Below are 24,713 nucleotides of genomic sequence, written 5' to 3'. Positions count from 1 at the left end.
TATATTTGATTAAAGATTCAATTTCTAAGCTTATACAAAGATTAATAATTTTTCAATGTACGTATACATTATTAATATTAATAGCATTGTAATTTAATTTAAATTCATCGTGTTGATTGTAAATTATATATATGAAAGACTATTATGAAACATTAACTTAATTACGTCATACAATGCAAAATATAATGTTTGTTTCCTAAATAATAATGAAAATTAATATAGGTGATTTAAAATATAATAATATTATTAATATAAAAACTCGATAATAATAAAACTGGAATAATATCCTTGTACTAAAAATAGTACTACTAGATTTTTATTTAATTGAGAAATATTTATATCGCTACATAAACTAAACATGCTTGTGTAAGATGTCTTACAGATTTTATTTTACAGTTTTAAATAATTTCCTAAAATATTTTATTCTATTAAACCGAACTATAATACCAAAGTTTATTTTATTTTTAGAATTTAGTCAATGAATAAAAAATGCCTAACGTATAGATAAATTTATAATCGTGTTGTAATAAATTTTACAATTATTTTAACTTGAAGCATCGGTCTCATTTAATAATATGATTAACAAGTTAAATATATTAAAAACACATCTACGCAAATTAATTTTACTTATGGTTCGTCCTCTTTGCCTCTTTTTTTTCTTGCCAAGCAATAATATCAGCACCTCTTCATTGTCATAACGATAAGTACTTTAATATGAATAATGTATATACAATTTATTATAACTTCAAATATTATATAAAGAAAATCATTAGGCCTTGCCAAATCATTAACACCTAGTTAATAAAATAATAAATTTAAAAAATTAAGTGAAATATCGCAAAAAGACTTCAGCGATAAATGACAGTTCGTACACGCGCAGTAAGGACCACAAAAATCTTCACCGGAATATTACGTGTAAAGCATTGTGAAGTAACATAGATATGTCACGCTAATCTCGTTAGCCACTCTGATGTCCGTCTGTTTCTTTGCGATAAACCGATTTGACACGCAGATAAGTTTGACCAACCGGCATTCTAAATTCATAGCACTCAATACGTTACGATTACTTCTCCTTTACAAGACTACATATGATAAGAACAAAAGTTTCTCTTTTGTATTCTCCTAAGTTTCAATAAATTTTAGGTGTACCGAGCAACTAAAAGAATTTTATTAATGCAGACTAAAAAACATTATTTTCATATTGCTTAATTGTATAGGTAACATATCTTTATAAAATCAGATAATTGATAAACTAATTTGGAACCATTAATATTAAAAAAAAGCCAGATATCGTCATTATAACGAAACCACCAAATTAAGAATACATAAAATACAGTTGACATAAAGATAAAATATTGATGTAAAAAATGGTATAATTTAAGTCTCAGATGTTTCAGGTCAAAGACTTAAACTTTTTTATTTAGCTAAAAGCATAAAATGTTAAAACACTTTGTAGTAACACTATTTAGTCATTTTAGAATCATATTTTTCTATATATTGAACATGTAAAAATTATATAAAACTGATAATCTAAAATTCCACTGTTCCACTGAATTTCACTGACAGATAAAATCTACATAAAGAAAATATTCAGTAAACATGCATGCATGTCTCTCTCTGTGTGTGTGTGTGTGTGTGTGTGTGTGTGTGTGTGTGTGTTATTACTCAAATTATGATTCCAATTATTTTAACGACACAATCAGAGAAAATATAAATATTTTCTGATTAAAAAAATATCCTATTAGCTTGAGTCATTCTAATTAATAGAGATTTTTCTTTCATTCGGTACAAATATATTATTAAAATTAATAATATATTCTAATGATAAAGATTAGGATATACGAAAGCATAATAGTAATTTTATTTTAAGTGAGTTTTTAGATCGAATAGATCTTTTCAAATTTAAATATTATAAATTTTTAAAGCTCTTTTAAATATTTTATAAAGTATTATAGACAATTTGAAAAGTACTTTATACATTATAGTCATAATTAATAATTATGAAAGAAATAGTTTATTATTTATAGAACAATTTAAAATAATAGGAGAATATGTGAGCATATTTGAGGCTGTATATTAATGGCTTATAACATTCAAGATTTTAATTGAAATTAAATCTAAATTAAATTTAAATCTCGCGCTTTGGAAGTAAATTTTATGTAAATGTATTTAATATTAATGAGTACATATTTCAAGCATTTTAAATGACATTGGATAATTATACATATTAATGGATAATGATTGTACTTGTTTAAGCAAATTTTCTATAAAACATTACGAGTCAGCGTTGATCCGAGTTAAGAGTTAAAAATAAAAGAAAGATAGAAAAAGAAGATAATAAGGAATTTGTTATTAAAACGTCGTAGTGGAATAAAAATAATTGATAAGACAGACCAACCATTTTAGCTATAGGGTTCAAAGTGCTGAGATCCCAGGCGCTCTTGGCCTGTTTCTGACTGCCGCAGCCCCTCTTGACCTTCTTGCCGGGTCTCCTGAGGCTCGAGAACCAGCCACCGGTTATCGAGACCGCGGACTCCCGTTTCTCATCGTTTACCACAACCTTCTTTTCCTGCTGCTGTTTCTGCTGCTGTTCATTATGATTATGATGATGATGATGATGATGTTGATGATGATGATGATTGCGATGGTTGGGGTGGTGGTAGTACACCTCGTCGAGGGCCTCCACCGACCTCCCCGTAAAAATCATTCTCGACTTCCCTTTGACATCCGGGCCTCTAGCTAGCGGGCGTAAAGGTAATCAGTCACACTCCTCGGGTAACACTACCCACAAAAAGTCTCGTCTCTCGCTCTCTCATCAATGGACATGCGCGCACTCGCGCACGCCTTCACGACTCTTTTTCCACATGTTCTTGACTTGCAAAGTTCACATGTAAAGTGGTCGACAAGGAAAGAGTACACAGTCGTGAATGGCGTGATTAGCAACAAAACGTTATAAACAAAACGAGCCAACGCCTTAAGCAGCCGGCGTGTGACTGAAGTTCGAGCGATGACTCCCAGCCAGCACAGCAGCACTCGGCGCCCGGACTTGGCTGCCGATGCCGCCACCGCCGCCGCCGCTGCTGCTGCGCAGAGACGCGTGCGTGGGAACAGTCTGCGTATATACAGTTCCTTTCGAGCTTGACACGGCATTCGACGGAGCTTATCAGTTTTTGCAACGTCGTCTGGGCCGTTACTCGCGATAACAGCAGTGAGAGGGGAGGGGGCATAGGGAATCCACTGAAGCGTCTCTTTGTCATACTTCATGGGAAGCGACCGCTCGAAGGAGCGTATAGCTCATCCTACTTCTCGTTCATGCGGCTGCTCTCAGGTAATTTTTGGCCCCGACGAGAAATGTCGCCTCTCGTTGAAACTCGAACGCCTTACTATTGTCGCTCGTTTCTAATTTCCGCCAATTAGCATGGTTACAATTGTATTTTGTAATAAATGAAAGTACGAGTACAGAATTCGGGTGTAGTCCCATGCATTATCCGGCCATCAGTCGTCTTTATTACTTTTGCTATTTCTTTTAATTTTTATGACATCTTCCACGTCCGATTATTTTTCTAGGGCTAATAAATTATAGAATCGATCGATTGATGAAATATAATTGAAAAATGATACTTTTTGCAACCTATTAAAAATATCATTATCTTTTATGTATACGATGAAGTGAAAAATATAATATGAGAATTATCAGTCAAGTCCACAACATTCATCATTTCCGAAACGTTTTGTATGTTTTCAAAACATAATCACTGATGCAATTGAGTATAATAAGGATGTATAATGAAACACGGCGTATTTAAATGCAGAAATTTACAATTTACAAACGTTCAAAAATGGAGATCGACTAACAAATATTTAAAAATATAATATCATTGAACAGATGGATAGATACCATTGTAGAAATATCTTATAAGATATAATTTATCATATAAGCCAATGTACTATTGTCGCGTATTCACATGTAACAAACTTAATTTGGAAATATTTGATCAGGATCTTGTGAGCTTCTTATGATCTTCCTTTTTACTGATATATGTTATTTAAATATTTTAATAAGTTAGCCATACAATTAAGTTTCAAATTGGTACCTAGTATACACTGACTATTTCTTCAAAAGTATTAATCAAGCTTATTAATCAAGGTTATCAAATATGTGTATATATATTTTTTTTTAATTTTATATAGATTATTATTTTATAAATGTTATGCCACTTTTATTTACATTTGACTTTTTGTCGTTATCTTCATTTCATCAAGAGTACTGAAGTAAACCGACTGGTCGTCCAATTACTATGTTAAAATGCCGTTGATAGAATCAAGAAAAGATAGGAATTGGCCGGTGAAAAATGATAAAATTTACATACATAGTTTTAATCGAAAATGTCCTAACGAATATTTATGTGAACTGAAAATAAACTTTCTAGTAAGGTTAAATTATCTTGCACCTGTTTCCAAAAGAAAGAGAAATATTATATATGGTGTACACATGAATATCCAAGTCGTACACACTCCCATATATTTTTTCAACTTCCATCGAACTCGTAAAAACTTAACTACGGATTATTTATATAGATAAATGTTAGCTTAATAATTGTACTTACGTGCATACCGTATAATTAAGAACATCATAAAACTTTTCTCCAAGATCAAATTGAATTATAATTCGCATATAATGATATAAAACAATATTCTTATACATATCACACTTATATTTTCATTCGAGCTGTTTCCTTGATCCTAAATGTCATTGATGCCAAATTAATATTGTGAGATAGCTAATATATTAATGTATGTATATTTAATGATAAATTTATACTTAAAATAATTATATTTTATACACCCGCACATACATATTCGATCATAATATTGATTTATATGTCATTTTAAATGTGATTGTAAGATAATGTTTATTATTACAAATGTATCTATTTCATAGCAAGATAATACAATTTAATTGATTAAACAGTTTACTTGAATTTGGTATGAATAATAAATATCCTCTGTAACATTAGAATTTTTAGTTACATAAAATTATTAACAATTATTTGAATTTACTTAAAGAAAGGAGTTATGAACAAAGTACTACATAAAATATGCATTTTTATAGTACTGTTTTATACTACTCAGCTGAGTTAATATACAAAACAGAATGAAACGGTAAATAAATATTTAGATTATCTAATCTGTTTATGCTCTTTATGGAGTTGCCGACAATACCCTATTGCACTATAATTTACTTTTGCATCTTACATATGCATTGATGGCAAACGTCTAAGAGAAAGAACCTTATGAAGTTATGACTATAATAACGAATATTTAATTTCTCCGATGTTTTTATTGAAATTTAATCAAATATTAACTACGAATGAAATATATGATGACACTTTGAAATTATAAAGCAAATTTGAAACTATCTAATAAATTTGTAAAGGCATTTGTAAAACTTCAAATGTTTGCAAAGCTTACTCGTATCTTATTATATTAAATTATATATATATATATATATATATATATATATATATATATATATATATATATATATATCTTACTTTTCTCTAAGCTGTAAAAATTTATAGACTTATAACTATGAATGCACACGCATATATATACATGAATTTTACTGTATCATAGATCTGTAAATGCAAACTCAGAAATCCCTCTACACAACGTACTTGACCTCAGATGGCTATTTCTATGATGATTCGTAAAACCTCAAATATCATAGTAGCAACGTTCAATTTTGTTTTTCGAGCTATTACATGAATAACATTACTATTTTTTTATCTCGGGGCTTCAGTTGCTTTAGGGCACTTTAAGTCACTACTTTTTTTTAGAAATTTTATTCCTCAGATTTTCTTCAATAGATATAAATTTGATTTTTGGTACAAAACATAACTTAGATGATAAATTTTTAATTAATGTACATATACTGACATATATAAATAATATAAAAATATATAGCTCGTTTGTAGATATAAAATTAAAAGATATTGTAAACTATTGAGGTATAACTTATGATATATTAAAAATAAAATGCATTATCATTTATCGCAATCTTAAAACCATAAAATTAAAGTACACTTATATTGTTACATGCATATTACTTTCAATGTTATTATTAAGCTTTTATAATATTCCTTATATTATACTGCCTTAGAAAAAACATGAGATAGAATAAATTTTTATTTCTATTTATGTTCAATAAAAATATTAATTAGTTTCTTATAAATTAATGCAATGTCTTTAAATAATTAAATAATAATGAATTATAATAAACAAGTACAGTACCAAAATTATTTCCTGTGGGTCATACATAAATAATAAAGTTAAACTTTCATAATAATTATGTAACGATTTGATAGTTGTTACCTCAAATTAGTCCAAATTTATTATAAAAAATAAATTATTGTATTTTTAAAAACTTACAATTCTTTCAAAATAACTAAATATTTATAAAAATGTTCATAAAGTTTGAAAAAATCTTATGTATATTGTCGTTGAATATTTAAGAAATGTATAAATATAGAATATTATTTAGATAAATCACGTTTACAACATAACAAATTTCATGAATTTCAAAAAGGAATTTTCAATACGGTACTTCTACAATTGGTAAAATTTTTTTTAATTATTTATAGGAATTAATTATACTATTTATAGTACTTTTTTTATAATGTCTAGCTATTATAAAAAAAGAAAATATATTATCTATATTAATATTAATAATTAATTTTATATGTAAACTGATGACAAAGATACGTTTCTAGTTATTAAGATTATATTAAAAAATCAGTAAAAATTATCTGTTTTGTTCATTAAAATAAAACCATTTTTTTTCATTAACTAAAATAGATATATTTCAAGTTTCATTATATATATATATATATATATATATATATATATATATATATATATATATGATGAGCACTACATATATAAACAAAAATTGATGGAAACTTTTTTTTTTTTTAAAGACATGGCGATAAGTGGACGAATATTTAATTGATTACTATTTTTCATTGTTATTTAGCAATATCTTATATATGTAGTAATTTTTTAATTAATTAAAGAATATTTGCATTGTTTCCACTCGCATGGATTTAAAAAATGTAAACATTGAAATCAGATTCATCAAACACCTGTTTTTTCGGTACGTTATCTAAATAAATTATTCTTTCTTAAATTTTATTTCAATAAAATCCATGTCAAGCTGAACATTGACATAAATTGATTTTAGAAAATGAAGAGAATGATTTATTAAGACGATGAATAATTTATTAGAATTTACTCGCCGATAATATAAAAATAAATAGCAATTAGATTATGGAATTAAGTATGAATCGATTAAATAAATTCTTACGTATGTATATATAATGATTTATTATAAATAAGTTTTAAATAATTGATAAACGCTATGTGCGGTGATATAATTTCGTAATTTTAAAAAACTCCAGTACATAGTATTTGGAACACAAAAATTTATTTAAAATCTCATCAATCGGTAAATGTTTAATATTTTAACATCGATAACATATTCATTCGAATGTTCTCCATCATTCGTTATTTCATTGGAGTACCGTTGGCACTGTTGCTGTTGGAGTTCACATTTTCCACGTTGCTGTGTGACAAGTTAACTCATCGATGCGTTAATTGGCCACGCGAGCACCGCCCTGTTCCTATGACCTAGCCGAAGTGCGCTTTGTAATGTATGCGCTGTAAATGCATATGGCAGCTGCCCTGCTTTTGTCGTTGCAAACGAAGCACAGACTTTCGTTTTCACGCATGTGTCTGTGCAATTATTGAGTGATACATAAATGATACGAGCGAGGCCTGGAGCGATGAATGTTTTGTAAAAGTTATTCTACTCAATGCTTACTACTTTTTTTTAATCCTTTTAGGGTGACTTCCATGTGCTTCTGTATAGTTCCATAGTATACCCATTTATACGGACTTTTCAATCACAGCATTAATTTAAAATCTGTACAGTTTTTTTCTTTACTTTTATGTATTTTAATGAAATATACCCGATCTAACATTAACTTCATGTACAATTAATACACGATAGGGCCATAAAACTAAAATTAAACGCATTATTACAATTCTATACATGGTGAAGCATCCCAGAGTTAATATTATTACTTTTATTGTTTGGTTCGATTACGAATTCATATATGTATTTATTCTCAAATTTTATCGCAAGCTCTTAATTTAAAAAGTACTTATTTAAAAATTACAATGAATTTCAAAAATGAATCTTCGTGAAAAATATGAAACCTGTTATCTCAAATATCAATAAGGAAAAGAAACTTATGACTATCCCGGAAAATCAAACTATCGAGCTGCTTCCATATTTCCACAAACACCGTTTAAAATAATACACTCCTGTATAATTCCTCTATAATCCAAAGACCTCCAAAAAAGCATAAATAATACGTCATTCAAGCCAGTAGAGCAATTGTTCTTCTTTGTTTCCTTATAAATACAAAGTATTTTGCTTGCTTCATGCAAAATGCTTAAAAAAAAAATTAGAAAATACTCATGCAAGTAATTGTTAACTGGGTTATTCGAAGTCTTTCAAAATAATTAAATAATTTATATTAAATATATTATATTAAATATTAAAAAAATTTTTTTTAAATAATTATATTTTTTATTGTAAATTCCTCATTGAAAATTTCATTTGAATTGTAAAAATTCAAATGGAATAAAAATGAAAAAGTGAATATATAAATATCGTTTTTCATATAATAATGCTTAATAAATTAATCGATTCGAGAAAGTTTATTCAAAAAAATATTATCATAATTATATTTTTGTAAACGATTATACCAGTAGATTGTTTACAAAAATTAAAATACATTATTCATAAATTGTAAAATCAATATGTACTATTATTAAAGTATATTTTAGAATATATAAATAACTTAAGATAAAAATTTTTAAATTAAAATAAATTATTTTTATACAACCATACATATGTGTTGCGTTACTTTTATTTAGATATTTTTTTGAAAGCGATAATTGAAGACATATGAAAACAATTACAGTGATTCATTCGACTCAACGAAAGAATTTTTTACTGATTTCAAATAAATGGAGTTTTTAAATCCGTGAACGCAAAGTAATGTATAAGTGATATTTTTATGCAAGAGAATTAAACTAAAAATGAAATAAAGTAACCGTTTCTTTTCATATGTATAAATATAATTTAATAAAAGTATAGATAATTTCTCATATTTAAAAATGAGAATATAATATTTATGGCATTAGAAAAAAAACAATAAAAATTAATTAATAAAGTAGAGTTACGAAAGTAACGATTTGAATATTGAACTTTCATTGATGATTCTATCACACGCGTGTAGTATTCTTTGAGTAATGGATAACTTATGGACGAATATTTTTTTTATACCGAACATCCATTAACACATTTTATATTTAAAATATTTTAAAACAATCTTAGAAATTAGTTTGTTTTTTTATTTGTTATTATTGTTGTTGTAAACATTCTACTGGATTAAAAATGAAGAAGCTTCTTTAATGAAGAACCAGTATGGAAAATCGTTGATTTATTTTGTTTACGATGTATTAATGAACAGTTCTACGAAGTTATATTTACAGATTGTCAACTATATTCGTCAGTGATGTAATAATAATAGAAACTAGATTCTTATTATTTCTATTTTCTGCCATTTTTAATTTAAAACATATTTTTTAATTACTGTAAAATAAATTTTTACACAGTAAAAATAGCAAAGGGCTAAAGCAGTGGCAGCATTTAAATTCGGAGAACTTTAATTTTTTTTTATAAAAAGCTGGACCAAACGTACTGTATAGCTTGCAAGGAAAATTCTAACATATATTAAATTTACAATAATATCAGCGTCGTTCGAAAGTGTACTGTAGATAATGCTCGAACCTAACAGCTAAAATTATATTTTAATCGACCGGACGGATTCGGATTTTATTACAACAAATACAGCAAATAAAATAACGGATGAGTATATGAAGAAAGAGTTTACCTTGGTTTGAATTTGCTTAACATTATATGTTCCGGCCAAGGAGAAGCAGGATAGCAACAGCCCTAGCAAAGATCTGCACATTCCGTAAAAGTGCGAGAGTAAACCGAGCAAGTAAATAGCAAAAACGCAGAACAGCATTTTGGTGACTAACGGAAAGAAAGCCGTGAATTTGTAAGGAATCGACGACATTAAGCGAGGCCTGACCGAGCGTTCGCGCAAACTCGTACTACGTAAGCGTACGAGGTAAAGAAGTGCGGAGCTCAGCTCTGCTAATTCGCATCGCGCAACTACGGCGGAGACACTTATAAGGCCCCGGAAAATTTAAAGGAAAGCAAAAAGCCAGAAACGGGGATACCCGCGCGGTGAAGCTCAGGCCCAATCCGACTCCGTCAACATCACCACGGAATGCCAAAGTGACCGAGGTAGTGGGACACGACGACGACTGGCCGCCAAGAATCCGGAATCAAACGCGTTCGCGTTCGCGTTCGCGTGCCTAAGGCGTACGCAGCGCGTGTTTGTACACAATGACAATCTAATCGCCACAGCCTTGCCAACATTTGCTGCGCACGCGTTCTCATCGATTCTCACTCGTGTCAAATCCGCTGGGTAATCCCTGACACTCTCCTCAAGCTCACCATTATTACATAAACGAAATAGATCCGGAGGCTAACGTACGCTACTGTAAAAAAAAAAACTAATCGAAAACAATGAAATAGCAAATGTCGAAGTAAAGTGATTATACGTAATCTCTTGGGAAACGTCAGAGACTCGGTACCCCGTTACCTGTCTCCCTACCTTTACCGCTCTGCTTCCATTGATAATTATTGCTTGGCTGTTCGTAAATAGCTTTAAGTACCATGCCAACGAAATTGCACGTTACCAAAACCATTCTAAAACTACCTTTCTTTACCATTTCTTCTTTATTTATCTCATGAAGATTTCATCACGTGTTTCGAAATATAAACATAAATTTCACGGTTTTTCGCATCATTATTTTCCGAATGCAATATGTTCACTGATATATTATATCAGTAGCTAATAAGCTAATAAGTCTAATAATAATCCACTAAAATGATTTTTATACGTTTAAAACAATTTTAATCCTAATTTTTATATTTTTCAAGAATAATTATTAAAACATTCATATATGCTAAGATATCATAATGTATAATATATAAATATTCTGTTGGGATATTGAGATATTTCATATAATTGTGTCTTTAAAATAAAACGTATAACTTTTAAAATGATTGTACTCTAACAAATTAACCATGTATGCACTAAAATTTGTTCCAAAACTTTTTTGCACTATAATAATTGCACAAATTCAAGGCACTATACCACAAAGAAATAACTTCAAAAGAATATATAATAATTAATAATTCATAATAACTATTTAAAAACAAAATATTTGAAATTACATAATTATCGAATGTTGCTCTTTTGAAATTTATAAGCAAATTTAAATTTGTCTTTTACTTAAGACAAAAATTTAATCGAGATCGCTTATTATAAATAAAATAAGCTTTTTTTCGGCTTTTATTATAAATGTAGCAAAGTAATCATCCTTGAGTTATTTTTTTAAATAAATAAAAATTTAAAAGACTTGTTATTTTATTTGTGAGAAAAACTGGGCTTCATTAGACATTGTTTCTTGCGAAAAATGAATGAAATACTTCATTCAAATACTACTGTATTGTTTTTCACTCTTTGTTACATATAAAAGAGGCTTTAACGAAAGTTTGAACGCTTTCCAGTCCCTCTTTATCAAGAATGCCGCTGAGTAATCCTCGCTTTTTACAACAGTGTATCATCCCAACGAGGAAATGACTTTATCAGGAGTCAACCAATGACATCCTGATATTCTTCTTGCCTTCGGTACTATGAACGCATAATGTTTGCTAGTTTGATAAAGAACAAGAGGAGTTGAGCTCGCTTTAGGGAAAACCCAATGCTACAATAATACGATATATTTGTCAGAGCAATTTTCAAACTATTATTGTCTGCACTGTCATAATTTTAAACACTACTAATTTATTATTAATAAATTTTCAAACCAATAGTTTATTTAATAATTTATTCAAAATCAAAGAAAAAAAGGTTTCTCTATAATACGGACAAACAGAAAATCTGTACGATGCATAAAATTTTAGTAAATATCTAATAATTGCATTATCATTATCATTCACTTATTCTCAACTTCTTCAATGTATATTTCGAATATTAAAAAATGAATGTTTCAAATACATTATTTTAAGAAGGCTGCATTCAAAATATTTACATAATTTCTATCAACTTATACAATATAAAGTAAATTTAATGATAAAAATGGATTACATATACTATATTATTGGATAATTATATTTAAATATAAGCATATAACGGCGGGAAGCATTATAACATTAAAATTGCACAAATCCCAATTAATGTCAATTTATATAAAAACTATTAAATTTAAGTAGCAAAATTGAAATTTTAAAATAAATGCATTGCAAAAAATAATAATAATATTTTCATTTTATAACAATTAAGGCAACAATAATACCGAAGAATAGATTTAATTAATTAATAATATATAAAGAATAATATGAATTATATACTGGTTTCGAAATTTGTAATAAAATATTAATGTAAATGGTATAAAAGGTAAAAATTTTCAAAAATATGACAGTTGACATTATCAGAAAAGCGCCGACAATGTTGATTGCCAATGACATAATCGATATTTCACCAAGGAGACAAACCACTCGCGACAATTTTGTAAGTTATTCCATCTAGTGCGTAATGCAGAAAACTCGAATGTAAAGTGACTTAACCGACCCGATGTGCCCTTAGATAAGGCTATTACCGATCGAGCAAATTGTTAAATAATTCATTTATGAAATGCAGAAAATTCGCTGTTAAAATATGGAGAATAAAAAAATGTCACTACCTCGTTCTTTCGTCTTTTCCTAAAAACCTTTACATTACTACGCGGTATAAAGAAAAAACAAATAAAAGTGGTAAAAAGTAAATTTATAAAGGGGAAGTGACTAAAATCGATAATAGATGGTAATACAGAAGATTTTATTTATGTCATGAGTGTCTATTTCAGTTTGTTAAATTTATTACATTATATTACTATACAACAAACATCATCAATATTACATTGTACAAATTTATAAGTGCAACTATGAACCATAAGTAATTGCAAGATTCCATTTTGAAATTATTAGGACAAGCTACTGTTTATGTGAGGATATAATAAAGTTATATTCATTCTTACTTGACAGGAATATGGCAAACATTATTTTATACATGCACTTAATACTGCAACACATATTTAAATTAAAATGGAAATTAATTAGTTTCGTTATCCCGAAGTTCTTAATCATACCTTTAATTCTCAAATTTTAACGACGTTAACACATTAAAATTGATACAAGAATGAAATTCTCAATGTAGTGGCTAATGTAGTATAACTTAATATAGTGGCTATAATTATAAAAAAAACTAAATTTTTTATTGCGATGGCATTTACATGGTTATTGTATATATTTAGATTAATATCAATTATTTGATCTTTACATGCCTATAATTAATTTAATAAAAAGATTACAAATACTATGAATAGTTTTACAATTGTAATGATTACCTTACTTTAATATTGCTTTATATTGCTTTTCAAAAAAACCTAATTAAATAAGTAAACTCTTCGATGGGGAAATAAATATAAAAATTTTTCATCGAAAAATCGATGGGGAAATAAATATAAAAATTTTAATATTCGATACATTGAATTTGAAGTATAAAAAAATTATGTAATTTAAACTTTGCTTAGATAGATATATATGTATATGCGTGTATATATATTTGCGTGTATATATTTTATATGTGTATATATATATATATATATACATATACCTTGAGAAATTATTTGTTCCAAAGTAAGAGGGAAATATATCAAGTTTCTGAAAAGATAATTTATACATAATTGAAAATACTCTTAGTTTGTCTTTTTATTAAACTTATTTAAAACATAAATTTAGAGATAAAGAAAAACTAGTATTAATTAAATTGAATAAAAAATAAGTAGCGATAAAAGATAAATGTTTTTATGTATGAATCGAAGTATAAATTCTTCAATAAAAACTTCAATACTTAATAAAATATTAAAAAATAAAATATTATACAACAATATACACACATAATTGATATATTTTTTGACATTAAAAAAGGTGATTTTATTCAGAATGCAAATTGATTAAGAATGTAACTAAAATTCAATTGAAAAGAAGTGGAAAAAAATAAATTACAAAGGATGGTAAAAAAGGATCATTCGAACTTCGGCCAGACAATTAATAATTAAACTATTATAAAAATATTAGTTAAAAGGTTAGTCCTTCGTCTATATTTCCCTACTTGAAATGTAATTTGGTATTGTAAGATATGCTGTATCATAAATTAAAGGGATAATCCGTTGCCAATTATTAACATAACCTGAAAATTTTGAGCACAAAGTAGGGCGTGAGCATACTGTAGAGCAAGTAACAGCAAGTAACAGCTGCAATGAAGAGGCCAAGGGTCATAAAATAACCGAGAAAAGGAAGAAAGGAAGGAAAGAAGAATGAAAGGAAGGAAAAGAAGGAAATAAATGGAAAGGAAAGTAAAGGAATGAAAAGGAAAAAAAAGGAAAGGACGGAAATGAAAGGAAATGAAAGAGGGTGGAGAACTTGCTACAACGTTGCTAGAATAAGAAACGAACTACTGCATATTTCTAATAAACCTACCTTCCGTGGAGAATTCGTGGAGAGTTTACGAGTTTAAAAGGCGTGTGCGTCTAACTCCTTTAACACTATGATTTTATACTCCTTTTTCAAACTTCTATTCTTTTATACGTTTTAGAAATAGTGAATTTACTAGTCACCTTGGATTTTTATTACTTATATTTTACACATTGACTGCTTTAAGCCCTTGATCTGATTATTCCATTTACATTTTGCCTATTACTTAAATAAGTCATCGATAATTTCTGAATTTTTATATGTTCCATAGATCAAACGAACATTGAACTATTATCCTATAGTAACTCATTTTTCATTATAATCGTAGATTTAATAATAAAATTGGTAAAATCTATATGGTAATTAAAATTTATTGGAAAACAATTCAATATAATATTCCAATAACTGAACAGGAATTAAATTTTACAGAGTAAAAAATTAAGCATAAGTTTTTTTTTAATTGAATTTTTAAAAAAAGTCATTTTATAAATCCGTTAAGTTTATGTTGAAATATTTGTGATTATCGATTTAGTAGTAGAAATACGGAGTATTAGTCGCAGTCTCAATTATAAATACAAGCTTAGAATGTGACTTTTAAAAAACATTTTATTATTCTTATTTGTAAAGTATAATTTGAAAAAATAATCATAGAAAATTAAGAAAATATATCACAAAACAAATCACGTGTATCATTGTCATATAATTTAATAAATTTATAAAAAAAAATCAATTTCTTCATAAAAATACATAAATAACGACTTTTTGCTACTGTTCAATTGTAAAATATGATATTATAACTGATTCTTCAGTAATTTTTTATTTTTCAAAAGAAATTCATATTTTAATATTATAATTTTAAAAAGTTTAAAAAAAAATTACAATGTAATGTTCTATATAAATTAAATTTATATACATAATTTATACAATTTTTGTTAACATATAATTATAATTACTATACAACATCAATTTATTTGAATTTATTTGAAAAATTGTGTATCTCATATATCTATGTTCCTTTGGAACTATAGCCTATTCTCTATTTCAAATACAATAAATTGAATAGTAAATTTAAAGTAATAAAACTTTTTTCAATATAAATATTTAAAATATTATTAGATGCAGAATTTTATATCCTATTATTTACGGATTAATATATGCAATATTGTAAAATTTTATAAAATTTATTAGAATTAAAATAATTATATTAAATAATATGTTATTTTACAAAATATTAGTAGTAACTATTTTTTTGCATAGATCAAATGTATCGGTTAATAATTTTAAAATATAAACTACGCTACACATTCTAAACTTATATGATACAATCTTATGTTCAAGAATAGTTTACTTTTTAAGATTTAGTTTTAACTGAAATTGATTTTAACTTACAGTGACATATTAATAAATTTCTCCTACGGTAAAAAATCGCTGAACAAGTTTCATCGTAGAATTATGTACAGAATAAAATAGAAGAGTAGAGGTGCATTGCGATTAGTCAGATAAGCATTCTTGCAAATTGATCACGATAAAGATAAATATCTCCTAATTCTACCCTGTCTTTGCTCTCTCTCTCTCTCTCTCTATATATATATATATATCTTTCTTTCTCTCGTGTTTGTTTTTTTCAATATTGCCCTACTAAGTTTAAAGCCAATTACAACTGAGTCATAAATCTCTGGTGAGTGAGATCACTGTTACAACAGGTCATGACAAACAATACAATCTCAATATTAATTGTCAAGTTAAGCGCTTGAAATTTTGACTCAAAGAAAACGAAAAAAATTTACATGTAAGTAAATCCGTACTTAAGCAGAAGATGGCAATGCTATTTAAACATGCACCAGAAGTAAGACAAATTGAATTAGGACTTTTAACGTTAATTATTATTAATCGTTAAAATTCTATGAATAATTAACAGCACTTTCTGAATAGTGTATGGACGAAGAGAGATTACATTTATTTTTATTGAAAATAATACAATCTAAATATTATTAAGATTATAAATAATTTAAAATTTGCTTAAAATTATCAAACGCTGTAATTGAATTAAAAGCAATAAAATTTTAAATCATACAATTCTTATTCTATGTTATTACAATGTATATATAGAAATAATGTGTATTATAACGTTTAGAATTTTTTCAAATTTATCTTATATTATATTATGAGCATACCTGTATTTCAAGGAGCAGTTCTGATTTTTTTCTTCTTATATCAATTAAAAGCTTCTGCTGTTCAGGAGTCAATTCTGTAACATTCCGAGAGTAATAGTAAAGTGTTAAATAACAAATTCATTGTGCTAAAATAATATTATTTTTTATAAGTTATATATTTTATTTTCTAGATATGAATAGTAATAACAAGATAAATGAATTAATTTCACATTGAAACTATTTAGACTTCTTTTGTACGTAATCTTTGAAATAAGATTAAAAAACGAAGACAGATTAATAGAAATCTTCTATATTAATACTCGCAGATAATTTAATTATCTATCTTACCTTATCAATAAATAGAAATGTTATATGCAAAAATATCTTATAAAATTAATATTAATCAATAGGGTTGAAAATATATTATGTGCTAAATTACGCAAAATATGTTTCTTTTATAGAGATTGTCTTAAAAAATGAAATTGTACATCTTTAAACGTAAGAGATATTGAATAAAAAAACCTTTTATGTAGATTATGAAATAAAAGAATAAATTTGTATTATTATGCTTAAAAATAATATAAAGATTTTGAATGATTAAAAATCGTAACGCAAGCGATCAGACGTATTTGCATTATTACATCTGCCAGAAAATAATGAAAGTGTCAATGCGTAAATTTTGTGCTAGGACATGTTGGGACTATAACAATGAATAACCAATAATGGAATAAGTGCAATGTGGCTATAGTTGCGTGCCTATAAAAATGAAATTACTCCAAAGTCGTTATTTATCATCCTCGAATATTGCATTTCGGCAGTTTGTACGGACCTTTGTGTAATGAAAAACTAGATAAATGAAATAAAGATAGAGCATGGGCTCATTACGGTCAATTTGACCAAGATACCAAGAGAGCAGTTAATTTGAAAATTATTGCCGAGGGCAACCTACACTGTGCGATGCCGCATTGCGATATTGACGTTCTAATAAATTAGGGTTAATGACATTCTCGAAGAAAAAGCCTCATATAAATATTTAGTAATCATCTTACAGTACACAGTAACTGTAATTTGAGCTTCGATAAAGCAGAACAGTTTAATAATAAATTTACAAAGCAATATATTCAACATAATTTACGATAATGCAGAATTCTAATGTTAAATTCTTCTCCAATAGAATGTTAGATACAGCTAAAAAATGTCAAATATTTGACATTGTATGTAATTATTTCGTTTTCACTTATTTTACCTGTTAATTTATGTAGCTTCATTTTTATAATAACGTACAGTGATGTTATAATAATTATTTGAAAATATAAAACTATTTGCTTATTAAAACCAATTACTTTACCATATATGCAGCAAATTTATTACTGCTATTAATATGATAAAATTACTGAATATAATTAAAATATATAAAATTAACTTAAGTTAAATTAAAATTATAAAGATTAATAATGAATTCGTTAAAAGAATTCTTCTTTATATGACTTTTTAAACATAAAACCATTACTACATTATATATTATTTTGTATATTTAATACAAAATATGTATCAAAATGATTCAAATCTATAAGAAATCGAGTTTAAAGTTAAGTGTCAAATTTATTTATTAATGTTATTATAAGGCAAATAATAATAATATGAAAAGGCATAAATTATTAAAATAAATATTAAAGCTAAGACCTACAACCTTATAATTATGTTTAAGCTTATTGATACTGGGAAAAATATTAAACAATTTTTCCGAATACTAATTGTGACGAAATTCTTACACATGCCAGTATGAGACTACGGGATTAAAAAAATTATTTCTTAGAATCATAAAATAATTCTTCGTTCCAATATATATAAATAAAGAAGGCATATTTAACTCATAAAACATATTTAAATCGTAATTATAGACGAATTATTTTTAAATAAGATGTATGCAACCTTTTTTTTTTTATTTTTCAATAATTACAATTATTATCATTATATATAAGTGTATAACAGCGGTTCGATTACAATAATGATAATCAAATTAATTATAATTTTACTAAGGTTTTTTTTTCAAGCATACGTTACTAATATCAAACATGAAACGGTAATGTATCATATACGTTAGTATCAACTTTATATGATACATTTACATTGGAAAACAATGTACACTTTCTGTAACATTTGTAATTTAAAGTACTCTGTAATCTACGTTGATTTAGATTTTATACTTTTATAATAATAATTTTGTAGTAATAATTCACTAATGTTTAAGTATATAAGTTTCAAAAACAATTTATGTAATATTATCACATTGGAAAATAGGATTTTATATTTAAGTATATTTAAGTGTTTTTAAATGTTTATACTGACTTTATGAGTTTATGACAAAAAATAATACAAAAGTAAATAAAAATTATACATTTTATTTTAAAAAATTTTCAATTTAGCTTCGTTTAAGTTCTCTTTAATATTACCCTTAGTGGCATTACTTATTGATTACTGTACAGTTGATTACTTGTTTTTATTCTACGAAGGACGTAGAAAATGATTTTGTGAAACATTGGATTTCCAAAATAGAAAATATTTGAAATTTGATAAAAGTTATGATGACGCTTTGAAATTTAATTACAATAGAAAATATGTCTTTTATAGCATAATTATATTGCATAATAATAATTTAGTCTAGGTCAAGAGCATAAAAGTTTCTTAATATAAGATATAGCAAATTAGACAACGATGTTTAAAGCGAATTACTTTTAAACTTAGCAATGCTGAAAATAATTTAAGGAGGCTATATTTAATTTTAATTGATATCAGAAGACGTCTTCTTAATAAATTTCAATCAATAAATTTAGAATGCTTACTATTTGTATAAAATATACGTATCTTTAGCATGAGTCAAATAGTTCTGAGCTGGTTAAGAAGTATTTATTCTAGAATAGTTATCAGAAGCTCTGTAATCTTACAAGGTGGTGAAATGACACAATAAGCAAGAGAAATATAGTGGAGAAAATGCAGTTGACAGTACCAATTAAGTTCAGGTGTAATTACATTTATATTAAAGCAAATCCCCAGAATATCACAAGCTGTAGGTCACATTCTGAAAGCGCATCCTACTATGTATGAAATCAACATCAACGTATTTGCCTGCACATAAAACCGGTACCGTATGTCATAACGACGCATTGAGAACGCCCTTCCTTCCTTCCTTCCTTACTTTCCTTCTTCTTTCTGGTACCGCGATTTGCGTAATTGCTTGTTATTATACTCTTTTCCACTGATCAAAATGACTATAGAGTTGCTGGGATTAAGCACAGTGAAAGCCTCTTTTATTGCAACCAGCTCTTGGAAAATCTGATATTATTAGGATGGCTCTTTCGTTGCGCACTCTCAGTCCTGTATGAATTAGTTGCAATTGTTGTGTTTATGAATAACCTTTTTGAATTTAAAACCACTCACTGGAAAAAACTCATATTTCTATCTGGTATAAAATATTCCTATTGAGCAACGATTTTCAAGCGGATGCCGTGTAAAATATAGTCTAGAGAATTAAGAAATTGATTAGATTAGCGGAGATATACTGCTCGACCAAAAATGTTGCTTATAAACATTTCTTTTAAAGAATTACGCATACAATTAGTAAGATTATTAGTAGTAAAAGTACTTAATTAATTGAATAATCATTCTTTACACATGTTCTCCACTTTTATTTGCACTATATCCTGATTGATATTCACAGACCAATCAGCAATAAGAGACCTGCTTTATTAAACGAAATAAGAATTTCTCTATAACAACATGCTGTGTACCGAAGACATAATTAAGCTAACATTTTTCAATTCATTAGTTAACATCAGCCAATGAATATTAAATTACTTTGCTCATAAAATACTCTTGAAGCTGTCTTTAATCGTGTTTAAAATCATATGTCTATACAAAATTACCGTAATCGTACGAATATAAACTACGTGCCATTAAGTATGATAAACTTTTAGTTCAGATTAATAGAATTTATTTTTCTAAATTGTTAAATATTTCATATAAGTATCTGCTCAATTCGCTTCATAATATTTTATATAAAAGAATTTTTATTTTAAAAACCTTCATTTTAAATGCTCGTGCTTTTTTGCGAACAAATTGTTTCAATAAATAATTTAATTAATTAATTTAAAGTATACATAAAATTTTCTAAAAATGATTTTTGCTTTTTAATGGCCCCCCAAACATTAAAATACTTTGAAATTAATCTTATACCTACAAAAGTTTGTAAATACCACTGCTACATAATTATCATACAATGGAAGCTTAAAAAACCATATAAATTTTGCTATTTTTTTTAATAAAATTAATTATGTGATTAATTTTTAATAAAAGTAATGGACGTCAGCACGATGCAATTGCGAATGATATTAGAATAGAGATCTGATAAGGCTCGCGTGCTGTCATAACCACGTGACAAAATATCGAACCGACGGTCCGAAGTACCATTAAGAAAAGCAATCTCCAGCCTTTGATAGTTAAACCTACAATATATTACATCTTTATTTAAAAAAACATTATATTACTTTTATAATCACTATCGATTCACAGTATATAAATAATATGGCATTTACATGTCGTTTTTATAATTTATTGTTAACGTAAAGGTATCAGAATTGTTTCAATATTATCGTACATTATCCAAATAACCTAAGGGATGTATATATTATACGATAGAATACTAAACTCTTTATTATTAATATTCATTTATCTAAGGCTAAACTAAATAAGGATTCATATTATTCTGTTTGATATATAACTGATTCATTTTTGCACGGTTAATATGATACTCCGAACATTCAGTGGGCGAATTTTTCATTTCTACTTTTTCTTTGCAAGCAGTAACCGAATCACTTTCTTATCGGTACATTAATATTATTACATTAGTAATTTATTTCTATTAAAGTAAATATATTATAATACAAATAAAGATCCTTCGTTTCAATATAATTTAATTATTTTAATAGTTATAAATACAATTGCAATTATTTCCGTTATTGTTTTTTTTTTCATTTTTACGGCCAATCGCCATACACATATTTTGAATTCAATTGTTTTATGCAATTATATAGTAATACAGATTTATATTATACATATTATGCTGTGGTTATTATGTTATGATTCACTTTTCTATCACGTTTTAAGTTAAATGTTATTGCATTCAAATTAAATACCAAACTTTCGCAACATTTAGACTTTAATCAATGCGTTTGTACTAGTATTACCGAACTGTGAAATGATTTCGTTTAAAAAGAAATATTAAATAAAAATACACAAACATATTGAACTATTTATTTAATAATACAATGGTCGGTAATATCAGCAATATATAAACCATAAAAATGACTAAAGATTAATTATATTTATATTTTATAAGTAAAAGTAAATAATAAATAAATTAATAAAAATTTGTTTTTATATGAGAATATTTTAACAAGATTTGGAACAATATATCTTGAACAATACATTGTTTATAATAAAAATATTAATTTTAATTATATAGTATAACTAGCATATACAAACATCCTAGACAAAATTGATGGCATTTATTAATAATAACGAGAATATTGTTGAATTGCTATTAAAAACTATAATATTGTTATTCATAGGAATAACAAAGTAATAAATTTTTATTTAATAATATTCAATATAAAGATAATAATAGAAAAGAATTGATAATTTTATTACGTTTTAACTATATTAAATGATATTAATTGATGCGTCCAACGTTCAAAGCTTCATTGTATTGACAAGTAAAAAATGTATTTCTTCAGATTGCTCTTATCCATGCGAAGGTAAACGTGATCTTCCATATAATATAAAAGATTTTGTCGCACATATTATATAATAAAAGCAAGCAATCAATTATAGCAATTGATTAAATACAGTTCATAATAAAGTTATGCTATATAGATACAGATTTGAATGGCTTAAGGCGCAATTATATATCGCAATTATTTTTATTGCCATTTACTTAAACTGTTACGTCACGTAAAAGGAAAATAAACGATAATTTGCTATAATTTTTCTTTCTTCTTACTTTTATAAATTTAACTTTATATTGAGATGTCAAAGTATTGGATGATCACTGATTAACCAATGCGCATAACTGAAATCATACGGATAATAATATTATAAAAGCACAATAAAAGATTGTTAAAAAAATTTGTGTACAGCATGACGAAAAATCAGAAAATAAGTGGATCACGACTACAGGGTGAACGTTCTTGTTGCACCATAGTTCAATAATTTGCAAAAATGATGTTGGAAAAAACAATCCGTATCTGTTACATTTGTATGTCGAAGATGATTTATTTTTCATGCTTTAGTCTAAAGAATAATTAGATAAACTAGCAAAAAGAGGATGGTTACGTCGACATTGTGCATTGTGCATTCTGCGTATCTAGCTATATACGATTAAAACTTATTGTTCTACGTTTATTTGTTGTTGGACTTCAAAATATAACTAAAAATAAAAAATAAAACAATATGGGCTACGTTATTATTGGGCCGTTGAATCATTAACGTTCCAGCACGAAGAGTCTCTTGGTTAAAAACTGTAAATCAGAGACCCTGTACGTGGATAACGGGCTAAGTTAAACTTGGCCGCAGCTTTACTGATCGAAAAAGTTTTTTGCGTGCCGTCGGTAAGATGCTGAAAGATCAATAGCCCTTCCGCAGTTTGGAGAATCTCGTAACAACAGTACGTAACAAGGCAATTATACCCACTCGTTACAACCTAATCCAAGGCATTGAAGAATGCGGATTCTCAACATTCCAATGCTCGAAGGGAATACTTGAATGATAAGGAGGGGAAGGTAAAAAGCGCTCAAAGCCCAGCTACGTGCGCGACAAATGAAAGGGCATAGGTGGGGGGCGGGGGCTAAGCGCGTATGCAAAAGCGATGGAGTGAGAAAGGATTGCAAGCGAACGAGTGAGAGCGACAATGAAGACAATGAGTGAGGGGCAGGAGGGAGACAGGGAGAGAGGGAGAGAGGGAGAGAGGGAGAGAGAGAGAGAGAGAGAGAGAGAGAGAGACGAGAATAGATGTCCCGGGCGCATGCGCGCAGGTACCCTTCGTGGCTTGCTTGGGACCCCCGGGCGATACACGCGTCAGGCTTACCTGAGCCGGCAAATTGGTCGACCTGGTGGACGGAGGAAGTGACGGCAGATGTGAGCGCGGAGCCTCCGAGGCCGTCCAGATCCTGCCACATTCTGGCGCCCTTAGAGATTGAGACGCGCGCGACGTACACCGCCTCCGACTCACTCGCGGGCCGCCATTTTCCCCCTGTGGTTCCCTCCCCCTCGCGCTCAGGCCATCGGTGACGCGCTCGTAGAACTCCTCTACGCAGCCGAGTGTCAAGGCGCGCACCGGGGCCAGAGTGCCTCCACGGAGCTACAGCCCTGCCGAACAGCCGAAACGCACGCCGTAGACTGATGCCATGAGTAGCGCGCCTACCACCACTTCCTCTGACGTTCCGAGTTCCGAGTTCCGAATTATCACTTGAGATTTCTTGCGGCGCTGGTGGTCGAGGCACGACGGCGTAGGCGTCGCGCAGCTACGTTTATTGCATCGAGTATTGGAAACCGCCACCAGAGAGCAGCAATCGACGCCTACGCCGCGGCGCGAGAGCCGAACGTCAGTGCCAGGAGGACCACTCAGGAGATGATAGCTATTTTTCAATTATATATCGATACTCAATGTGTACATATATTCTACGTTTATCGCCGCCCCCCGCCCTTCGGAAATC

General features: G+C 28.1%; 1 protein-coding gene across 3 annotated transcripts in view; it reads right to left on the bottom strand.

Moving 5' to 3' along the window:
- step (cytohesin steppke) overlaps window positions 1–24,263 on the bottom strand; it is a 53,411-nt gene extending 29,148 nt beyond the window's left edge. For 2 of the 3 annotated variants that reach the window (XM_011495602.1, XM_011495603.1), the window contains exon 1: window positions 10,029–10,327. In XM_011495602.1, coding sequence (XP_011493904.1) covers window positions 10,029–10,217 — 189 coding nt within the window. In that variant the 5' untranslated portion in view covers window positions 10,218–10,327. Of the gene's footprint in view, window positions 1–10,028; window positions 10,328–16,965; window positions 17,040–24,085 lie in introns of those variants that run through there. The other variant, XM_011495604.1, reaches the window with a different exon arrangement.
- Window positions 24,264–24,713: the final 450 nt, after the last annotated feature.

The sequence above is a fragment of the Ceratosolen solmsi genome, unplaced genomic scaffold (assembly GCF_000503995.2).
Source record: "Ceratosolen solmsi marchali unplaced genomic scaffold, CerSol_1.0 scaffold11, whole genome shotgun sequence".
Classification (NCBI taxonomy): Eukaryota; Metazoa; Arthropoda; class Insecta; order Hymenoptera; family Agaonidae; genus Ceratosolen; species Ceratosolen solmsi.
The sequence above is the reverse complement of the archived record's forward strand: the minus strand, read 5'-3'. Positions and strand labels throughout refer to the sequence as shown.